At 32.2% G+C, this 21,618-nt stretch overlaps 1 protein-coding gene across 3 annotated transcripts in view; it reads left to right on the top strand.

The window, feature by feature from the left end:
- Positions 1-21,618, top strand: part of MICAL-like (protein) — a 168,282-nt gene that overhangs the window by 108,838 nt on the left and 37,826 nt on the right. The window contains exon 1 of one of the 3 annotated variants that reach the window (XM_076393897.1): positions 19,776-19,899. The exons of the other annotated variants lie outside the window; for them this stretch is intronic. Coding sequence (XP_076250012.1) covers positions 19,863-19,899 — 37 coding nt within the window. The 5' untranslated portion in view covers positions 19,776-19,862. Of the gene's footprint in view, positions 1-19,775; positions 19,900-21,618 lie in introns of those variants that run through there. 3 annotated transcript variants of the gene reach the window in all.

Genomic DNA, 21,618 nt, shown 5'->3' with positions numbered 1-21,618 from the left:
AGCAAAGATCAAATTCGACACATCCCATTTTGTAACCATCTTCCCAAAAAAATCCGTTTCGTAGAAGGTGCTACATGACGGCGTTTGTATTTAACGGTTCTTTGATCTTAATCGAGAAAATATTATTATAGATTAAACCGAGCGAGAGAAAGACCGTCTGCCGCTAAAGCCGAACCATGACCTCCAGAGCCGTCTAAAATTAAGCGAGTCCTTCTGTTTACGAACGATTTAAGCTGGGCATCATCATCATCATCAAAACATCTGAGAAGTAATTATAGATCTTTAATTTGCGATATCGGATTAGTTGGTTTGGGCATGTTGTAATTTGTTATTCATCCGGTGAAATGACAGTTGTTAATTGATTTTTTTCGTACCCTATTGAAACCTAGACTAAATATAGAAATATTACGTGTTGATGATTAATTTTCTTCTCTCATTATTAGAGTTCTGCAATATGGCCAATGGATAATAAGCCTTATGATTAGAATGATGTAGATAGTCGATACAATACAGATAATTTAGAGTTTAGTTTATTATATTTATAGTTCATTGTTATTTTATTATTCTTCACGTTAATTTTAATATTTTTGTTCATTTAAATTTCACTAAAAGCATAATTATTTCATTTTCATATTTTTATTTATACCCCACCCGTTAACTATGACAATAACTGGGCTAGGAAAAACAAAAAGTATGAAATTTTCGCTAATTGTTTAAAAAATGCATATAAATTCTTCCAGTTTGTACTCTGTAGTAATGAAGAAAGTACTGATTTCTTAAATTCCTCAGTTCAATATTAAAAGTAGCTGAGAACATTTAAGTTTGTTACTTCTAATCTCCAAAGCTTTTAAGAAAGAAACTGTTCGTCAAGAGGCTTAATACAATAAATGAAAATGAGAATATAACCCTATAAATTAGTTTTAATAATATATTTATTACACAGTATTGTCCATGGTTTTGCAACATGTGGTCGAACGTTGTCAGACTGAATAATAACATTGTTGTTCATCGAATTCCGGCCGTTTAAAAGTAAAAAAGTTAAACTTCTTACAAACGCGATTTAGTCAGTACAAATTCAGACATTTTCAACGAACTAAATTTTTTTTGTTAATACTTGAACGACGTGGCACATATTGAAAAGTCAATACCCGTCAGTGAGACTTCAACATGAAGTTAGTTACAAATGTGAGCAATAAGTCTTAATATTGACTCTGCTCTATACTCATTTTTACACCAACGAAATAAACACACTCGCCAATAATGGAGTAAACTCAGAAACCCCCAATCGGCAGTGACACTAGTTTATATTTAATTACCAAATTGGATTTGCCTTAAACAACGACTTGTATATAGACATAGAATTTATTTCAACTTGTCTACAAATTTTATTTAATTCTTACGCAAATTAAATGAATTCAGCCTTAAGCTCGACTATCATTACCGAGTAACGTGGATAACCAAATTAGTACTTCTACAAGAATATGTTTCATATCACGCACCTGCGCTCGATTAACCACTTCAGTATTTATTGCTAATGATAGCGGAAAACGCAGCATACACGAAAGTCGTTTTAGAGGGTTCTATTTTTAGCAGAATTAATTTCGTACGAACTAATTTTTTAGCTAGGGGTAAAGGTGAAGCTTATTTGTAGGTCGATAAGCTGTTCAAATGTTACAAACGGTCGTGGAAGGGGTTATAAATTATGGTTGGTATGACTCTGGATATAGATATTGGGACCTTTGCATGACATTATCGGGTATATTTGACATTTAAGTTGAAATGGGATGTAGTTTTTTATGTTTATTGAGAAAATCGCTTCATTACTTTAATACGTTATGTCTTCAGCCACACTTGTATTTTTCAAGGTGTATTAAGCGATGCTAAGATGTTGGATATATTGCCATAACAGTGATTTTTGTGGTTCGTAGATCGACTATATGTAAGAGATACAGTATCGGAACCAGTACACTGCCTTGCCGAACTCTTGAATATATAGGGTGTAATTATACGTCTTGTTTTATAGCGAAATATCTATCCGTGAGGGAATAGTTCAGTAACTCAAATTGTGGATGAGGGAGGAGAGGAGATTTTCTTTAATTTAACCTGCAACCTTGGGTGCCATATGTTTTCAGAAACCCGCGATATATCCAAGAATACAGCGGAAGGATATCTTTTGGCATTTAAGTTCATATATATTTTGCTTACAAGTCTATGTATTTGTTCTATAGTCCCGTGCTTGTTACGAAATCCAAGCTGATGCTCTGGAATAATTTTTCTTTTTTCTATTATATTATTGAAACACTTTGTGTATAATTTCTCAAAAACTTTCGAGATTATAGGTAGTGATAGATAGCCGGTAGAAGTTGACGTCTTCTAGTGTTTTTCCTAGTTTGAGAATCTAGTTGCTACTTTCCAAATGTTAGGAAAATAATTCATTCATAGCATTGCGTTAAATATAAATATTAACAATTTTACACCCTTCTCTGATAGTTCTTGTAAATTTCTTCCGGTTATTAAATCTTATCCAGGAATTGTTTGTACAATATATCTCTTATAATTTGATTTTATATTAAGTTTTTTTCAAAATAACTTTTATTTAATAAAGCACTATTTGACAAAGTAGCTTTGAACGTCCTAAACACAGTCACACTTCACAGTTATAAAAATGTTGATCAAGCAACCAGCTTGTACGTTTTCTTAAAATTTATGGTCTACAATATATGATTAGATTGTTATTCCAATTTTGGGTGATGAACTATGATTAATATATTAATGGATAATTTATTTGGTTCTACAGAACTATGTTAGATATATTATTTTGATAAAATACCAATTGGAAAACGTGTATTTCTTTTTTACGTGCTATTGTAATAAAGGTAAACAATTCAAAACAATGACAAGCCCCCTTCAGATTGATTTATTGTATTTTTTTCTCAATCGCGTGACTTCTCAGATCTCACCACGCCTCATCTTTCATCAAATTATAGTTCCATAAATGTTATTTTTAACAAATGCGTAATGAGAATAGAATATAGCACCTTATCCTCATTTATTAACAATAAAAATTATTTCGCTTTTGAACGATCTCACATAAAATTTGATACCACTATAAAATAATCAAGACGGTATGACGATTTTAGTGAACGGGTGACTATACTATAATATATATAAGCCAACTACTATCGAAATCTATAATCCTTAATTAACAGGAGTCGTTGCTTTGTTACCTAACTGACACCAAAAGTCCATTTGTAGTAGCGCGATTATCGCTCAAATAAATCCGTCAAAGGCCACACCTCGAATAGACTCGACGGCTTTCTTTACTATGTCTGTGTGTGTGTGTGTGTGATTACGTGTATGATGAACTCTTAATTCTTCTTCGCTTTTCTGACTTATGTCGTCAGAATGTCTTACGCAATTTTCATCAAAATCGTAATGTTGTCCCACCAATTTTGACTTTTAGTTTATTTTAGCTTTGACTTAGCTTTTATTTTAGCTAGTATTATTGTATTTTGTTTGTATTTTTTATTTTATTAAACCAAAACTTATTTTATGAATTTTTGTTGTTTTAAATAAACAAGATATTTTTTTGTCAGTCGATAAATTTCGAAGACGGAGGATTTGAACGAATAATTGAAGGAAATATAAGAAATACTGTTATATAAATAAAAAATATTGCAATATGATCCTTCAATATGATAACATTTGATTATATGATTTAAATTCACAAGTATGTGAAAAACACTTAAAGGAGAAGTTCATATCTCGTTTGCTGTATTTAGCAGACACTTCGCTACCAAATTATCATTTGTTCCCATCATCCCCAAAAAATCTTACCTAGAAACTGCCCCATTTTTATTAACGTACCCAACATTGAAATACTGTTGGATAACATTAGAAAATGTACTGTTTTCCCACTTGGAACTCAAATGCAGCCATGAAGATGAAAAAAAATCTGTGAATAATACTATCTTTTCATAATTTGACATTCTCAGATATCAAAAGAAAACTCTTAAAAAAATAATGCAATACAGTAAACACTAGATTAGTGCTGTGCAACAAACACTGTGCACAATAAAACAGATTTTTTGAATGTTTATAATTTTAGGTCACCAAAAATGGATATAATTATAACTATATTATTATATATCTACAGGTATATTATCAAACAAAATGTTGCGTTAACATATTATATATAAACAATTATAATTAAATGTTATATTCTCAAAACAAAGAAAAATATTAAATCATCGAGCCTGACATGAAACATACATCAGCTTCATGAAAGCGTTATCTGTTATTGATTAATTTGTTATGTCGTTACTCAATCTCAATTGATTCAGTTACTTTTACAACACTACGCCGTTCAAATTCTTTAGTAGACGTCGGTGGACATCTGCAGTAACAGTTTCATCAGTTCGTTTCAGATTTTAACTCATAATGCACTACATCTTGTCTTGTACCCTCTAACCTTAAAAACATATGAGGTGAGGTAGTTTCGAAAATTCAAGAGCAGTGATTTCGAGATGCAAAACAAAGAACGTTTTGATAGAGCGAATACATTTGAAGATGCAAAACTGCAAGATTTATTGGATAAATGAATGGACCCGAAGACACGGTAAAGCGACTTTACAGAACGATAACGCGTCGTCTCATAGAGCAAAAGTTGGATATGACACGCGCTAACAGGGCAGCCAATTTCGAAGAAGTTGGGCGCAAAGTGCCGGGCGCAACAAAGATAACGAGGTTTTTTGTCCAAAATTGGCTTTATTCACCAACGTAACCTCCATCAAAAGCCACACATTCACGCCAGCGCCGCTATAACATTTCAATATCGGTTTTGTGGAACGATTTATCTTTTGCCTCAAAATAAGCCTGTCACTAGTTGCTGTCCACACAGATGACGTTCGTTTTGATTCCGAAGTGAAGTGATGGATCCACGTTTTATCCATTGTCTCACATCGACGCAAAAATTTCGGTTTGTTGCGTTTAAACATAGCCAAACACTGACCAGAATCATCAACGCGTTCTTATTTTCAATCAACAGTGAGCAAACGCGACAACCACTTTGAGAGAGAGCTGAACAGAGCTTTCCCATAGTCAAATACTCATGCAATATAAAACCAACACATTATTTTGATATTTTCACGATGTTAGCTCACGCAACTTCATTTTTCGATCATTCAAAACGATTTTGTGGATTTTTTTGGATGTTTTCTGGTGTTACCTCCTAATTTGGATGTACATTGCGTTCTGCATCATCAGTGTTTCTACTAGCATGTTTGAAGTCAGCAAACCAACGTTTTATTGTTGTTTCTGATGGAGCGGACTTCTTATAACACTTTTCAAGCCATTGCTTCGCTTGAACATTATTTTTCCCATTAAGAAGCAGTGTAAAATTAAAACACGAAATTGTTTTTGATCCATTGTTTTGAAAATAAGAAAAGTAGTGTCGCTCTTAGCATAATAACTCATAAACTTATGAGTAGAATATCATGATATTTTAACAGCTTTTTTTTAAAGGTTAGTACTATCTGAAATAGCGAAAAATGGAATAAAACTAGCACCATTTATGAGTTAGGCCCGGAACTTTAGGTTGGTGAATGGTTTTGCTCAAAGGACAAGCAAAAAACCAATTTTTTATTGGGATGGCATCCATAGGGCTGAAAGATGCCAAGATGGGCAAGCCATTTTTATAACACAATATTTAACATTTTTTCGTATTTTAATTCGAATTCCTCTTTTTTCTTTTTGATATGCTTTGAATTAAGAAATACAGCGATATTTTCGACAGCTTTAATGTAACAAATCACAAACACAGAAATTTATTCATAGAACATTTGGTATTGACATTGTTTTTCTTTTTTTTCTGTTTGTAATAGAACACACTTTAGTTCCAGCCGACAACTTTCTTATGCGAGTGTGTGCGTGTATGACGAATTCTTCATTTTTTCTTTCATTTCTGCGTTCTGTCGCTACGGTGGCTTATGCGATTTACCATACGGCGTACTTTTACGTAAACCGAACGCAGCTCGGTCAACTAGAACTTGCCCAGCTTGTGTAATAAAATTACAGACGATTTTTTCTGCCGTTTCTTGGGAACTGAAATTCATCGGGTTGTTGTTACCGGTTTTCAGGTTCGGAGCCCTCGCCACCGCCGTCGACCATATTTATTGAGTAATATCTTGCCGACGTTGAATGTTTTGCAATTTCGAGCATTTTATATTTCCTCTTTTTATTTACTTGTATTAGGGCTGCCGAATTATTATATACATATATATATATATATATATATATATATATATATATATACTAGTGACCCGCCCCGGCTTCGCGCGGGTGCAATGCTGATACTAAATTAAATACACTACAGAAAAAATATGAACGTTGTATATAAAAACATAGCGGCCCGCTCCGACTTTGCAGGGGCATAAAATATATATGCCTATGTCACTCAATGAAAACATGATTAAAATCGATCCAGTATTTTTGGTTCATTCATTACTGCCCTTGGCCTGCACGCATTAAATTTGGAGTAAAACAATTCCTCTTCCCCTATACTTACTATGAAGATTTCCTGCTCTCTTTGGAATATCTAAATTCATACAATTTTTATTACATTACACATTTTTAAACGCAAATTTTAAATTTGTAATATCTCCGAAAATATTTGTTTAATTTACATGCTGTAAGGAACCATATTGATCTATATTAATTGCACACTGTATTTAAGGTAGTTAATTCGATAAGGATTAATGCCGTATTGCTTAAAATAGCTTCGTAAAGAAGCCATTTTCTCACGTAAAAAGTAAACAATAAAAATGGTTAATGTGGGTTATCCCTAAAAGATAAACATATACCATCGCGGACTTTTTTGTAGACCTTTTTATGGTGTAAAATACTGTAGTACATTTATTTGATCTAACTCGTAGGGTTAGGCAGCGTTTTTGCTAATTGCTAAATAAGCCTAAAAAAATAGGTTAATTTACGACATCACGTTAGAAACCTCTAAAATTAGCAATGTTGCCTTAGTATATTATGCATGTATTATACATATAAACCTTCCTCTTGAATCACTCTATCTATTTAAAAAACCGCATCAAAATCCGTTGCGTAGTTTTAAAGATTTAAGCGCACATAGGGATATAGGGACAGAAAAGGCGACTTTGTTTTATACTATGTAGTGATATATATATATATATATATATATATATATATATATATATACATACATATACCCTTAATCTCCATAATGCCATAATTCGCTATCGTGACTAGTTGGCGCTGCTAGCACCCCGCGCGTATTCGGCATCTGGGATTATAGTTCTGGTTGTTTTGTAGACTGTTATTCCAGGATGTAAAATTCGACAAGGTCGCTACAAATTTAAAAAATGGACACAAATACAAGTCAACAAACACAGGCATAACGAAACAGAGACTATGCAGACAACACGTACTAGCACCCATACCGAAGTGGTAATGGTTATTTTGTCAGCAACACTTATCTCAGCATAGGCTAGACTCTATGAGGACAATCGATTTCTCACAGAAATCCGAGGAGTCTGTCTGTATTTTGAGCTCCAGCTCTGGAAAGAAGATAGAGAGGTACTAGTGAAGTAGTAGAAGGATAAGATGGCCTAGGCAGAAGAGGAGCAGGATCGAAAGGTACCCAGCGATATTCTAAGTGCAGTATTTTGATTAGCATCCAGGGATTTGGAATAAGTTGGAGCAGTAGCGTTGAACAGGTGGGAGCCATAGTCTAGCCTGGGAAGGATTATAGAGGAATATATTTTAAGAATGATTTCCTGGTCTGCGCCTATTGGCGGGTTAGATAGGTAACGCAGCATTTGTACGTCTCTGGAGTTTCCAGGACAGCCGGCTATCGAAAATAACTCGCAGGAACTTTATACGATCAACAGTTGGGATTAGAGTGTTATTAAGAGAGAAGGAATGGAAGCGGCAGAAGACTTCTCCTCCTCTTCTTCTTCGACAGAAGGGACTTATATATAAATTAAAATATCGATCTTTTTTCTCGTCTGCCGACATCGCTAGATCCAGGTGAGGAAAATATATCGACGAACTGACAGCCCACTCGGCCCTCCGTCATCACTGACGGATTGGCGTCCTCGACACGCCAGACCGCCTGGCTGGATGCTTTCTCTGGCGGTCGAGTCCTTCTCTCGCGAGAGAGACCGACCGGGCAGGCCGTCGCAGAAAGCGAAAGTCTTTGGCCGATTATCGTCAACCAATGTTGTCCTTAGAAGCGGGCCGATCAACGGCGAATGGCAAAAACCGCCGTTTTCGATTAAAACAGTTCCATCCACTGTTATTCTTTTTCATTGTTCCACTATTCGAACGATCGGGTTTATCGTCGTCTTTTTTTTTCAGTCTTTTGAATAAAATATTTGGAGCGGTTAGCGAAAGTTATCGTCGAATTATTCCCGCGTAGGTTTTTGTATTCCAGTTGAAAATGTTATCCGCGTATTCTTGGTTTATTTCGAGGTTTCGCTTTTTTGGGATATCGAGAGGATTAAAAGTAAAATTTCAGAACATCTTTTTTTAATTTATTTATATATTATTACTTATCGCTACTATTTGTCTCTAAAATGACTTAAAACTAGGTACTTATCTAGGAAGTCCCTCTGACTCTTACTTAGTCTCAAATAAAACTACAAATAAAAGTTAATAGCACTTTTCACTGTTTGCGGACTGATGCACATTTTGCGGAGTTATCATAGTACTGCCACACTTCGGCATTTACATGGAAGTGCATATCCAAAACTAAAAATCTATCAAATATAGGTATTTTTCCAAAGATTTAAAAGTATCAATATTGATGACTACATTTTATTTGATGTCTTTTTGGACCATTTTTGGAAAATGTGTTGGTTTAATTTAAGTATCAAAAACTATATTTTATTAAGAAAACGATTTTAAATAAAATATCAGTTAATATCGATATTTATTTAAAATATGTATATCTTTGTTTTTTTTTAATGTATCCAAAATTGTATATCATCAGCAAATAATTTTTTTCCATGTGTGTTTTATAAAATTACGTTCCATCAGTATTTATATAGGGTATACCCTTAGAGTAGTCTACGTGAGTTACATGATATTTAATTTTTTATTATTTTTTAAAAATATTTTATTACAAGAACAGTAACTTCAACCTAGTTACTTATTTAGAAAGACTCATTGGTCATTAGTTAGTTTCTCATACAATAAAGTTTAGTGACACTTTTCAGTGCTTTTACCATTTATTACACTTCACTACACAATATCACATGGTTTGGTTCTCTTGAGTTTGCGTCCTAGATAAGTGTTGTCCAAGAGTGGCAGCAATGGCAGAGGTTAATATGGTCTTTCCTTAAGTCCTGTTGCCAATATCTTAATTTTCTGTATAACAAATGGAACTTCAAGGTTTCGGTGTACATCCATAACAATTCTCAGAACTTTATTTGAAAAAAACTAAAATAATAATTAAAATAATTATTCACAAACTCATTTTGTTGTTTGTCATATATAAATTGATATTCAGTAAGTTAAAACTCACTGAAGACGTCAATTTTTATTCAAGGAACTTGTTCTTGTCTACACTTTTTAACGAACAAGTAGTTCGTCAAATTCATTTTAGGCAAGGGATTAAACAGCTGAATAACATCAAGAATAAGCTAGCAAAAAACACGTATTTATATTTATTAAAGTTAGTAACAAATTATTCTTCCCGATGCCAATGGTTTTGCTGAATAGAAATTTCATTAACAAAATTTCATTTTATGCACATCAACTAGAAAATCTAAACTATGTCCTGAATATTCTGGTAATATCTAGAGAACAATTATATTATATTACAAAAATCCATATAATGCTCTTAAATTATAAAAAGTTAGAAGCAAATTTACGTTGCTAATTTTGATATTTTCAAAATAATTATATTCTTGTTCTGGGCTTCAAAAAGTAAGCACTCTAAAAACAAAAAATCTACGAGATGGTTTCAAATTATCTACCAATTTATGCTATCTTATTAAAACTAAATAAAAGTTGTTCTGTAGAAATGTAAAGAACAACCACTCTAGCTCTAAATGACTGTAAAATACATTCTAGAACAGAACAATGTCTAATTGTGTATTAGAGTGGTGTAGCGAGTTAGATGTTAAAAATAGACATGAAGACAGAAGTTTTGTTGGTTTTATAATAGATAAAAATCCTCAGTTTGTTTTCCATAAATTAAAGTAAATTTAAAGTTTTCGGTTTTAAACCCTTTCTGATTTCATAACTTATATTTAAATAAAAATTCATTCATCTAATTGATTGATCACTTTTATGATTTAGAATAAGACAAGAACAGTGATTCGAAATGCCGAATAATTATTTAATTTCCTGTTTTAATGAATCATCATTTTGTTGTATCATCTCTTTTCGTTATTCCCAAATTAAATAGCTACTTTTTTTGTCAGATCTCATTCGTTCTGTAATTAGTCAGCAAGTTATCGGACTTGTTCCGTATCAATTTAATTTGTTTTAATCTGTAGTTCGATCGTATTCCCATCCTTAAGAATGATTGGATTATGTTTATTTTGACTGCAAATTACAGCTAATCATTCTTTACTGCATCATCATCGTAAGCTTTTTGCACGAGAAATAATGGTTTTCATTTCCTGAATAGGTTCAAACATGCTTTCAAACACAGAATCAATTTGAAGGATTTATCTTCTACCAAGGGTTGTCTTTTATATTTCGGGATTGTATTAAACTACCTGATTTTCACCATCCTCGGATCATTAGAAATTACTTGAACAAAGAACTAGAAGCATTAAATGTTCTACTTCGTTTGAAATGTATTCATGTTTAATTTTGTTTTGTTTTGATAACTGTTGAAAAAATGTAAGGGTGCCTAATCTTAACTTATGTGATTTCCAAATTAAAAGATACTACTTCGAAGAAGATATCTATATAGTTGTATTACACTATATCAAGTCGCATAATCGGTGATTAGAAGGACTCATTCTCATTATGAATAAAATATCACTACACTACTAGGATATTGAATAAGTTCTTCGTTCATAAAAACTGAACGGAAATGAAAAGACTAGTTAAACCTGAATTATGAGTTCAATATTAATCGATATTTTTTTAAGCTGCATTAACAGGTGTGTTATCTTCATAGAATGTTTTCCTGCAAGACGATTTTCACGAATTTTTACATACAATTGATATAAAAAGCTACAAAAAAAATTCAGAGTTCTGTTCAGCAGAGTTCATTGTCGTCGGTTGACATCTGCAGTAACTATTTCGTCCAGTTTAGCAGCTCGTAATAATCTACACCTTGTTAAACCCACCTTATGCAGAGCAAGACTTTATGGTAATGAATATTCCGGTTTGGTGTCAATGTGGCTGACTCTCCTGGACTAACCCATGACTTTTTTTTGCACTTGAGATTGTCATAGTATATCGCTTTCTCTCAGTTTATCGCCAGTCACAATGCGAGACAAAAGCTCTTCTTTTTTTACTTGGTAAGCAAGAAAAGCATGATGCTGAAACAGTCGCAAATGGCGTTTTCGGTTACTCGTTAGTTTAGGCGTTAAATAGTTACTTATGCTATAAGTTACATCCAGCTTAACTACGATGGAAATCTGAACATAGTAAAAACTACAGCAGCAGCTATTTTTCTGTCATTCTTCAGTCCGTTCTTTGTCATTAATATTAATATAAACAGTTTTTAGTCCTTGAATCTAAAACCTAATGATTGATTCAAATGGAATTTGACCTAGCATCAGCATCACCATGAATTTCTAAAAGTGCTTGATAAGCTTCAGAAACACATTTCTTCATATGAAACAGCAAAAGTAATTAATGTTAAAAAAGCGATTTTGAGCATTTTCATCCATTCTTCGTTGCTCAAAATACATGCAGGCACCACTTGAATTAAAATATGTCTAATTTAATCATAAAAATTAATTTAAGATAAAAACAATTTAATAAAGAACCTAATATCTGATCTTGATTATTTTAAATCCGAATTAGCATCGGTTAAAAAGGAAAATATTTAAATGAGATAAACGCAACAATACAGTTTATAAGTTCACGTTCAGTGATAAAGATCAAAAATGGGTAGGACCGATTCGGTTTTGCGATTTATTTTATTCACGATGCCAGAGAAAGTCACTATAAAAATGCGAATTCAATTGTTTGATCTGATTTCGGCCGATTTGACTATCAAATACCGCTAATGTTATTTATCATCTGTCGCTTCTGACACTAATTGGCCAAACTTTGTTTTCGTTTCTTGAAGGCCAGCACTGGATCAAGCATATATTTCACTCATATTACACATTTATAACACGATTTGCATATTACAGGGCGTTTCTGTAGTGAAATTTGCCAACGGACAAAGGCGTGTTGATTTTTATCTGCGATGCAAGAAGAAAACTCGTAATTTACGTAAGCTGTCGAAGAATTTTTAAGGTCATTTTTCCGTGCTTTTATTCAGTTTACTTTCAATACTTAATGAGATATTTTTTACACTACATATAAGTCTGGAGAAAAGGTAATTTCGGTTTTCCTTCAAAATAGGATTTAAAGTTTAAAAACATGTTTAGTAATACTTATCCGTTGAAACCATACTGATACTGATTTGAAAGTTCATAGAGTATTCTAGATATAAAGATAGCGTCACTTCATTTTTCAATCAAAATGTATTACGTTTTAATGGACGTTCCGAATTTTAACCCCATTCCAAATTTCAACATCCAAAAATTAAAAAACTGCCCAGGCTTTTGGATAAATATGGCGTGTTTATGGTAACAAGTGTTTAAATAAACTCCAGTATCGTTGATTTAGTCTTTTTCATTTCATTGATTTGCTCGTTTTCATTCCGGATATTTCGATGCAAAACCAGGTGAATAGAGCGGTTATGGGATGATAAGTTTTGTAAGGAACTTATAGCATAAATAACTATTATATATATATATATATATATATATATATATATATATATATATATATATATATATATATATATAGATAATTTTTTTCAAAGAAAGAAATTCAATATCCTAGTAGTGCAGTGATATTTTATTCATAATGAGAATGAGTCCTTCTAATCACCGATTATGCATTCTGTATTTACTCAAGGTCATAAACATTCTGTATAACAAGGTTAGAAAGTGTTACACATAAAAAATATTACATCCTTTTCAAACCAGACTTGATATAGTGTCATACAACTGCATAAATATCTTCTTCGAAGTAGTATCTTTTAATTTGGGAATCACATAAGTTAAGTTTAGGTACCATTACATTTTTTCAACAGTTTTTGATAACAATTAAAGCAAAAGTGAGCGTGTAGAAATTTCAAATAAAGTAGAACGATTTGATGCTTCTAGTTCTTTGTTCAAGTAATTTCTAATGATCCAAGTATGGTGAAAATCAGGTAGTTTAATATAATCCCAAAATAAAAAAGGCAACCCTTGGTAGAAAACAAACCCTTCAAATTGATTCTATATTACACTTTATCTAGTATATAACAGTATCTTTGTTAAAAAAATTATATGATATTATGTACGCCCAGTTTTGGAGAGAATAAATGAAGGCATTCTTGAACCTATTCAGGAAATGAAAACCATTATTTATCATACTGCAAAAACCTCGAAACATTTAAGATTGCAGAACAAGTCGATGACTTACTAATCTTACGATGATGATGCAGTAAAGAATTATTAATTGTAATTTACAGTATATTATTTATATTTACACTATTTAATTTACAGTATTTACAAAATAAACATAATCCAATCATTCTTAAGGATGATTCTTCTACGATTCTAATACGATGAAACTACAGATTAAAATAAATGAAATTGATGCGGAAGAATTCTGCTAACTTGCTGACTAATTACAAAAGGAATGAGAGCTGACAAAAAATAGCTTTTTAATTTGGGCGTAACGAAAGGATGATTCCTTAAAACAAAATGATGATTTCCGTAAACAAAACTTATTTAAGCTGAATGTAACTTATGGTAAAGTAACCACTAGCATAAGTCAAATACATAAACAATAGAAAAATCATGATATGTGATCCGCAATGAGAAGGGGTTTTTCTAATCACCGATTATGTATTCTTATTTACTCAAGGTTATGGACATTCTGTAAAACGGTGTCAGAGAGTGTTAAAAATTCAAATCATCCCTTTCAAAATTGGCTTGATAGAAACATCTTTAGACATCTATTATATGATTTTCGTGGAATGAGTCAGGCCTTCAATGTAGTTTCCATTTAAATCAATTAACAGGACATATAATCCATTTCATTAAATATACACAATATCTTTGTAACTGTTGATTTAACGCGATCTTGAGGCATGTCGAATTTTACATCGTGGAATAACTGTCAACAAAATACCCAGAAATAGAATCCCAGATTCCGTGTTCAACGGGCAGGGTGCCAGCAGCGCCAACTAGAATCCGATAACGAATAGCTGGCAACCCCGAGACGTTTATCTGGGATGTTATTGAAGGGTATTTCCGATCATTTAGTAACCGACCATCGTTTGATATCGACTGCCCAAGCCTCGTCTCCAGGTAACACCGCTGCTATCCATTTTATCTATTTTGTATTTTTCACATTTTTATGTTACTTCAATAAATAACTGTCACATAATGTAAACACTACTGTTTCATTTCGTTCAGTTCAACAGTATTCAGTAACGGTTTTGAAACAAATTTTTTGGTTCAATCCATATATTTATCAGAAAATTTGATTTAGAGAATCATCTGTGTGACTTGTGTACAAGCACATATGTTATAAATATAGAGGAATCATAAAATGTTCAATCTTAAAGAACAAATCGAAAATCTCAAAGCTTAAAAACGCTTAAATCAATTTGAAACATAATTTTCGTATAATGAATTTATGGTTGCCTAAACATGAAATTCAACAAAAACCATTTTGTTAATATTTAATTAAATGTTGAATTTTAAATGAAATACATTTTGTGGTATATCCAATAAAAAATTATTTTAACCACCGTAATATTAAAGTTTTTATTTGATACGGATTACTTAATGTTATTAAATTTAATATCCCACAAAAAATATCAACTTTCACATCGGTCGTGTCTTTAATAGATCATGTTGTTTTTGTATTTCCGGTGTTACTTCCCGTCTGGCTGATATAAATTCGAGAAATGATTAATGTCTTAGCTAGATTATGGAAGAGTTACTTAACATCGCCGCCGTTTACCTCCAGAGCTTCTTGATTTATTATCACTGTTTTTGGTTGTTTTAATTATATAGATGTTTTATTATCCTTTTAATCTGTTTCCGCGATACCTTGATATTAATATTGGATTGAAACCGTATACGATATAATTTTTTTGGTATATACTAGGGGATGCCCTATAAATATTGGAAAAAATTTAGTTTCTACAAGTTGGTTTTTTTGGTTACTAAAATCACTACTCTGGCAACGTATGCAGACGACACAGTCATCTTGTAATCTCATGAAGATCCAGTAACTGCATCAAGGAACCTCCAAACACGCCTTGATAAAATACATATGTGTCTAAAGACATGACGTCCTAGAGCAAGTGAACCAAATTTATCCATGACTTAACATTAATATTAACTTTGCGTACAAGAACATGGCCACCAGTAATCAGTAATATTAGTAATTATCAATTTCCCCAAGCTGAAGATGCTAAAAGCCTTGGTATGCGTCTAGACCGACTCATCACCTGGAAGAAGAATACTTGCTAAACGAAAACAACTTGGACTTAAATATATCAAATGTATTAGCTTATCGAGCACAAATCCAAGTTATCATAAGGCTACAAGGTATTAGTATACGAATAAATGCTTAAGCCTATTTGATCATATGATATCCAACCATGGAGCACTGCTAGCAAGTTTAGTGTAGCCATCATACAGAGCTTTCAAAACAAAGTTCTGTTGTCGATGCTGTGTTATGTCTCTAATGAAGTATTACAACTCGATATCCCTCTAGAACCTATAAAGACTGTAATTAAAATGTTTACGTTAAGTACTTTAAAATAGAGTGTTAATGTACCCCAATATGCTCGCTAATCAGCTAAATGCGCGACGTGATAGTGAAGTGTGTAGACTAAAACGTTTAACAATTCGATCTGGTTATAACATATATATATATATATATATATATATATATATATATATATATATATATATATATATATATATATATATTCTTCTTTCTACATGGCATTTATATAATATGAAATGCTTGTTGCCCACTGTGTACATTGTTAAACCACTAATAGTGTAATAGTAATAGACTTTGCTGAATAGAATTGCAACTTTAATTTCAATCAAACTTAAATAAACCAACCCTATTCAGTTTAACATTTTATTTGTTTAAAACACTCATTCTTTTCCTCAAATCACAAAAAAGCAATTCATGATCCGATTTAACTTCGAATATGCATTCAATCATTTGTTTAGCAAACATTGTTCGTCTAAATTAAATTTTTATCATCCATTCGTTTTGCATCAACAACTAGATTAATTTATTCTCAATAATTGTAGCTTAACTCACGTACAATAAATTGGCATTGATATTGTTTTGTGAATGTTTTATCAGTAACTTTTCATCGATATCCGTTGGATTTGTGGCTTTGCTTTGCAGCTGTACATAATCTTATCGTAATTTACTATTAAATTTAGAGCTTCATATTCCTCAATCCCTTATAGTTTAACGTTGCTCAGTCAAATTGTCACTATAAATTTATATAGCATCTTTGTCAGTTTTTGTCAAAATATGTACCTCGTTATATATACAATGTAAGAAGTAGGAAACCACATCTGTCTTCTTATGTTTTCATATAAAAATGGTATGACGTGGAATTATAGATCATACATCAGCCGTTTTACTTCCACATGAGCTAACAATTAGCTAACTTTTCATTTGGCTACTTTCCCCAGGTTTCCTAATTTTGTTTTGTTTTCATTTTCGAATGGCTATGCTGCATATTTTTATCCAATCTATTTTTTTGGTTAATTTTTAATTTTAATTTGGTCAGATTTGTTAAAACCGCAGGTCAATTTCGCTGCTTTCAATGATGTATAATCCTAATGATGTTTCTTATCGGTACTTATGATTTAATTTAGCAACCTATAAGTTCTTATAGTTTCCAACGGTGTTATTTATAGACTGATTTTATTTTCTAGATTCATTGCCTTCTCTTGTTATTATTCCTACAAGTAACGATTTCTTCCTATTTCTGCTCCAGGTCTCACTGGTGTGTTCACAGTTTTTCTACTGTTTCCTTTGGACTTCCTTAGCATTGTGATGGATTTTCTTATGATCGTCAAAGTTTAAATAAACTTGTGATTATTATATTATGCAAAAGACAAAAGTCAAGAATTTTTCCACTTAAAGTTACAAATAGATTTTAAAAAATGCCAATTTTTTAAGAGTAACCTAACAATAATTTTGTTTGTGTAACAAATAATGAGTATTTGCCAGTTTTTAACCCATTTTAAAAAAAGAGGAAGTTCTGTGTTCGGCTGTATATATTTTTAAAATTTATGTTCGCCGATTTCTCCGTCAATTATGGACCGATTTCGAATTGTTTTTTATTCGAAAGAGTGCACTTCCGAGGTGGTCCCATTGGAACCAAGTTAGGATCTGTTGGGGGGAAGGGAGGAGAATCGAGGGAAAACCTCACGGTTCAAAGGCACGTACAGTGTTCTCACATACTTTTTATCAAAAATAATCAGACATTGGTGTATAATGTTATTGCCGAACTGAAGTGATGAAAAATTGGAAGTAGTTCATTGTAAAAGTTAATCAGTTTGTTTTTAAGCACTAACCATATCATATGAGGCATCGTCTATTGTAATACTTAATAAAATAACGTAATTTACTGAGTAAATATATATTACTAAAAAGAGAAAAGTAAAATTTGAACCGACTTCAAAAAATAAATAAGGAACTCACTAAAAATTAAAAAACAATCAAACTTAGATTTTTAACACAAAAGAACGTCTTAAAATAAAATATGTACATAATAAACGTTGTAATGATTAAATAAAAATAAACAAAATACTTATTTACCCTATCTAGGACTACGTGTCATCCCGAGCCCAATCACTACAAAAATAATAATAAAATTTTGTGACAAATACACAAGATTAAATTACGAACAAAACAAGATTTGTTTTATCGGCACCGACTTGAAAATGATCAGTTGGTAGTAGTTAAAATAATATTGTAAATAGATAAATAGGTTTAGGTGGGTATTAAGCTGAATTCTGTGTTTTAAAAAGTTTTTTGTATATTTTTATTTAGTCATTACAAGGATTTGTACATATTTAACTAGCGACCCGCCCCGGCTTCGCACGGGTGCAATGCTGATACTAAATTAAATACACTACAGAAAAAATATGAACGTTGTATATAAAAACATAGCGGCCCGCTCCGACTTTGCACGGGCATAAAATATATATGCCTATGTCACTCAATGAAAACATGATTAAAATCGATCCAGTATTTTTGGTTCATTCATTACTGCCCTTGGCCTGCACGCATTAAATTTGGAGTAAAACAATTCCTCTTCCCCTATACTTACTATGAAGATTTCCTGCTATCTTTGGAATATCTAAATTCATACAATTTTTATTACATTACACATTTTTAAACGCAAATTTTAAATTTGTAATATCTCCGAAAATATTTGTTTAATTTACATGCTGTAAGGAACCATATTGATCTATATTAATTGCACACTGTATTTAAGGTACTTAATTCGATAAGGATTAATGCCGTATTGCTTAAAATAGCTTCGTAAATAAGCCATTTTCTCACGTAAAAAGTAAACAATAAAAATGGTTAATGTGGGTTATCCCTAAAAGATAAACATATACCATCGCGGACTTTTTTGTAGACCTTTTTATGGTGTACAATACTGTAGTACATTAATTTGATCTAACTCGTAGGGTTAGGCAGCGTTTTTGCTAATTGCTAAATAAGCCTAAAAAAATAGGTTAATTTACGACATCGCGTTAGAAACCTCTAAAATTAGCAATGTTGCCTTAGTATATTATGCATGTATTATACATATAAACCTTCCTCTTGAATCACTCTATCTATTGAAAAAAACCGCATCAAAATCCGTTGCGTAGTTTTAAAGATTTAAGCGCACATAGGGATATAGGGACAGAAAAGGCGACTTTGTTTTATACTATGTAGTGATTTAAAACGTTTTCTTTATGTTAAAAAAGTTTGATAATTTTTTAAGTTTTAGTGAATTCTTCATCTATTTTATATGAAGTCGGTTCAATTTTTTTGTTAAAAATATTTTTAATTATCGATTTTTGACAAAACAGATTATTTTTAGATAACTATTAAAATATACGAGGCTTTTCTCATTAAAATATTTCTAATATAACATAATTACGGCGATACAAACATACAACATAAATTATACGTTTGAGTGCTTACTCAATTCAATCGTTTGACCTTTATGTGCAATTTAACGAGAATAAAGTACGGTTTACCCATCAATTCCCAAGACCAGCCAACGTAACGTACACATAAATAATACCCCTTACATAATGGAAATCACCGATTTTACATAATACACCGATTCGAAACCGAAAGGATTTTTTTGGGACGCTTCGTAGCTATGGTAATTTTTATTTGTTCTGAATAAATCGCTTATTATTGGATGCGCGAGTATTGTTATGGCGGAAATGAACCCGATAGAGAACCGATTGTGACGTCGATTACAATGAACTATCTTTCCACAAAATGCGGTTTTCGACAATGTCATTCGCGCGACTCAGTCGAATTTAGATCGGTTAAGCATATGACACGTTAGAGTCATGTTGAAGTTTTTCAAAAAATTAGTTAAGGCTAATGGTAAGAGTACTTGCACTTTTACACTAATTGTTATCATCGTCCATTGTCGGTTTTTAACAATTCTTATGTACATATAACTGTAATTGAAATACCTTTTTCCAAATATGATGAGTGAGTAGGTGCGGTTATTCCAGTCATGTGAATTAATAATTCATTTTAAGGTCATGGTGGAATATTGATTGATTGATTATTCTTTTATATAACGTTACTAAATAACTGTTCAGTATTCCATTCAGTATATTAGGCTTTTAAACTATTTTCTTTAATTTGAAACTTTATTGCTTTGTGGAAAATCAGTACCAGATATTGTATTCTCGCCAGTCATCCCTATCGTTCAGTTAATTTACGGATTCCATCTATTTTTTTGATGCTATCCACGAATCGACCCTTTTTTGTAAATTCATAAGAAGTGAAGCTGTTCATATATCGGAAAAAGTAGTAGTCAGAAAGAGCAAAGTCTGACAATTACTGCGACTGGGGTAGCACTTCTCGTTTTAATGTTTTTAAGTATGTTTCACTGGTTTTGCAACACGTGGTCGAACGTTGTCACGATGAAGTTGTATTCCGGTCGTTTTTCAGTCAGTGCGCTCGGCTCAAAAGTATCAATTGTAGCCGATGGTGTCTTTGGTGATGATTTCATCGAGTAATGCCTTCAAATTATCATCTTAATTTTATTTTTGGCTGCACAGAACGCTGTTTTTGTTTTCGCTGTTACAAATCACCGCTGTAAAACATCGTAACCGGTATTCAAATGTTGAAATCGATTGAGTATTGGCAGGCTTCATTCCGCATTTGATGGGCTCCAGTCGCATTTTACTTCAAAGAACTGAAGAATGTAATTTTCATGTGTTGATTAAACATTATTTTCTGCACTAAAAAAACATCTCCATGGTAAGAATCCATAAATTGGGCTACAAACTGCTACACCATCTCCATATTCTCCAGAAATTGACTGGGTGGTAAGAGTACTTGCACTTTTACACTAAGTGTTATCATCGTCCATTGTCGGTTTTTAACAATTCTTATGTACATATAACTGTAATTGAAATACCTTTTTCCAAATATGATGAGTGAGTAGGTGCGGTTATTCCAGTCATGTGAATTAATAATTCATTTTAAGGTCATGGTGGAATATTGATTGATTGATTATTCTTTTATATAACGTTACTAAATAACTGTTCAGTATTCCATTCAGTATATTAGGCTTTTAAACTATTTTCTTTAATTTGAAACTTTATTGCTTTGTGGAAAATCAGTACCAGATATTGTATTCTCGCCAGTCATCCCCATCGTTCAGTTAATTTACGGATTCCATCTATTTTTTTGATGCTATCCACGAATCGACCCATTTTTTGTAAATTCATAAGAAGTAAAGCGCTGCTCAGATATTGGAAGAAGTAGTCGTCAGAAAGAGCAAAGTCCGGCAATTACTGCACTTCTCGTTTTAATGTTTTTAAGTATGTTTCACTGGTTTTGCAACATGTGGTCGAACGTTGTCACGATGAAGAATAACATTGTTGTTTTTCGGTCAGTGCGCTCGGCTCAAAAGTATCAATTGTAGCCGATGGTGTCTTTGGTGATGATTTCATCGAGTAATGCCTTCAAATTATCACGTTCCTTTAATTTTTGGCTGCCCAGAACGCTGTTTTTGTCTTCGCTGTTACAAATCACCACTGTAAAACATCGTAACCGGTATTCAAATGTTGAAATCGATTGAGT

Source organism: Rhynchophorus ferrugineus, unplaced genomic scaffold, assembly GCF_030347505.1.
Source record: "Rhynchophorus ferrugineus isolate W39M unplaced genomic scaffold, kcgeb_rfMv2 rfM2, whole genome shotgun sequence".
Taxonomy (NCBI): Eukaryota; Metazoa; Arthropoda; class Insecta; order Coleoptera; family Curculionidae; genus Rhynchophorus; species Rhynchophorus ferrugineus.
This window is presented reverse-complemented; position numbering and strand designations above follow the sequence as displayed.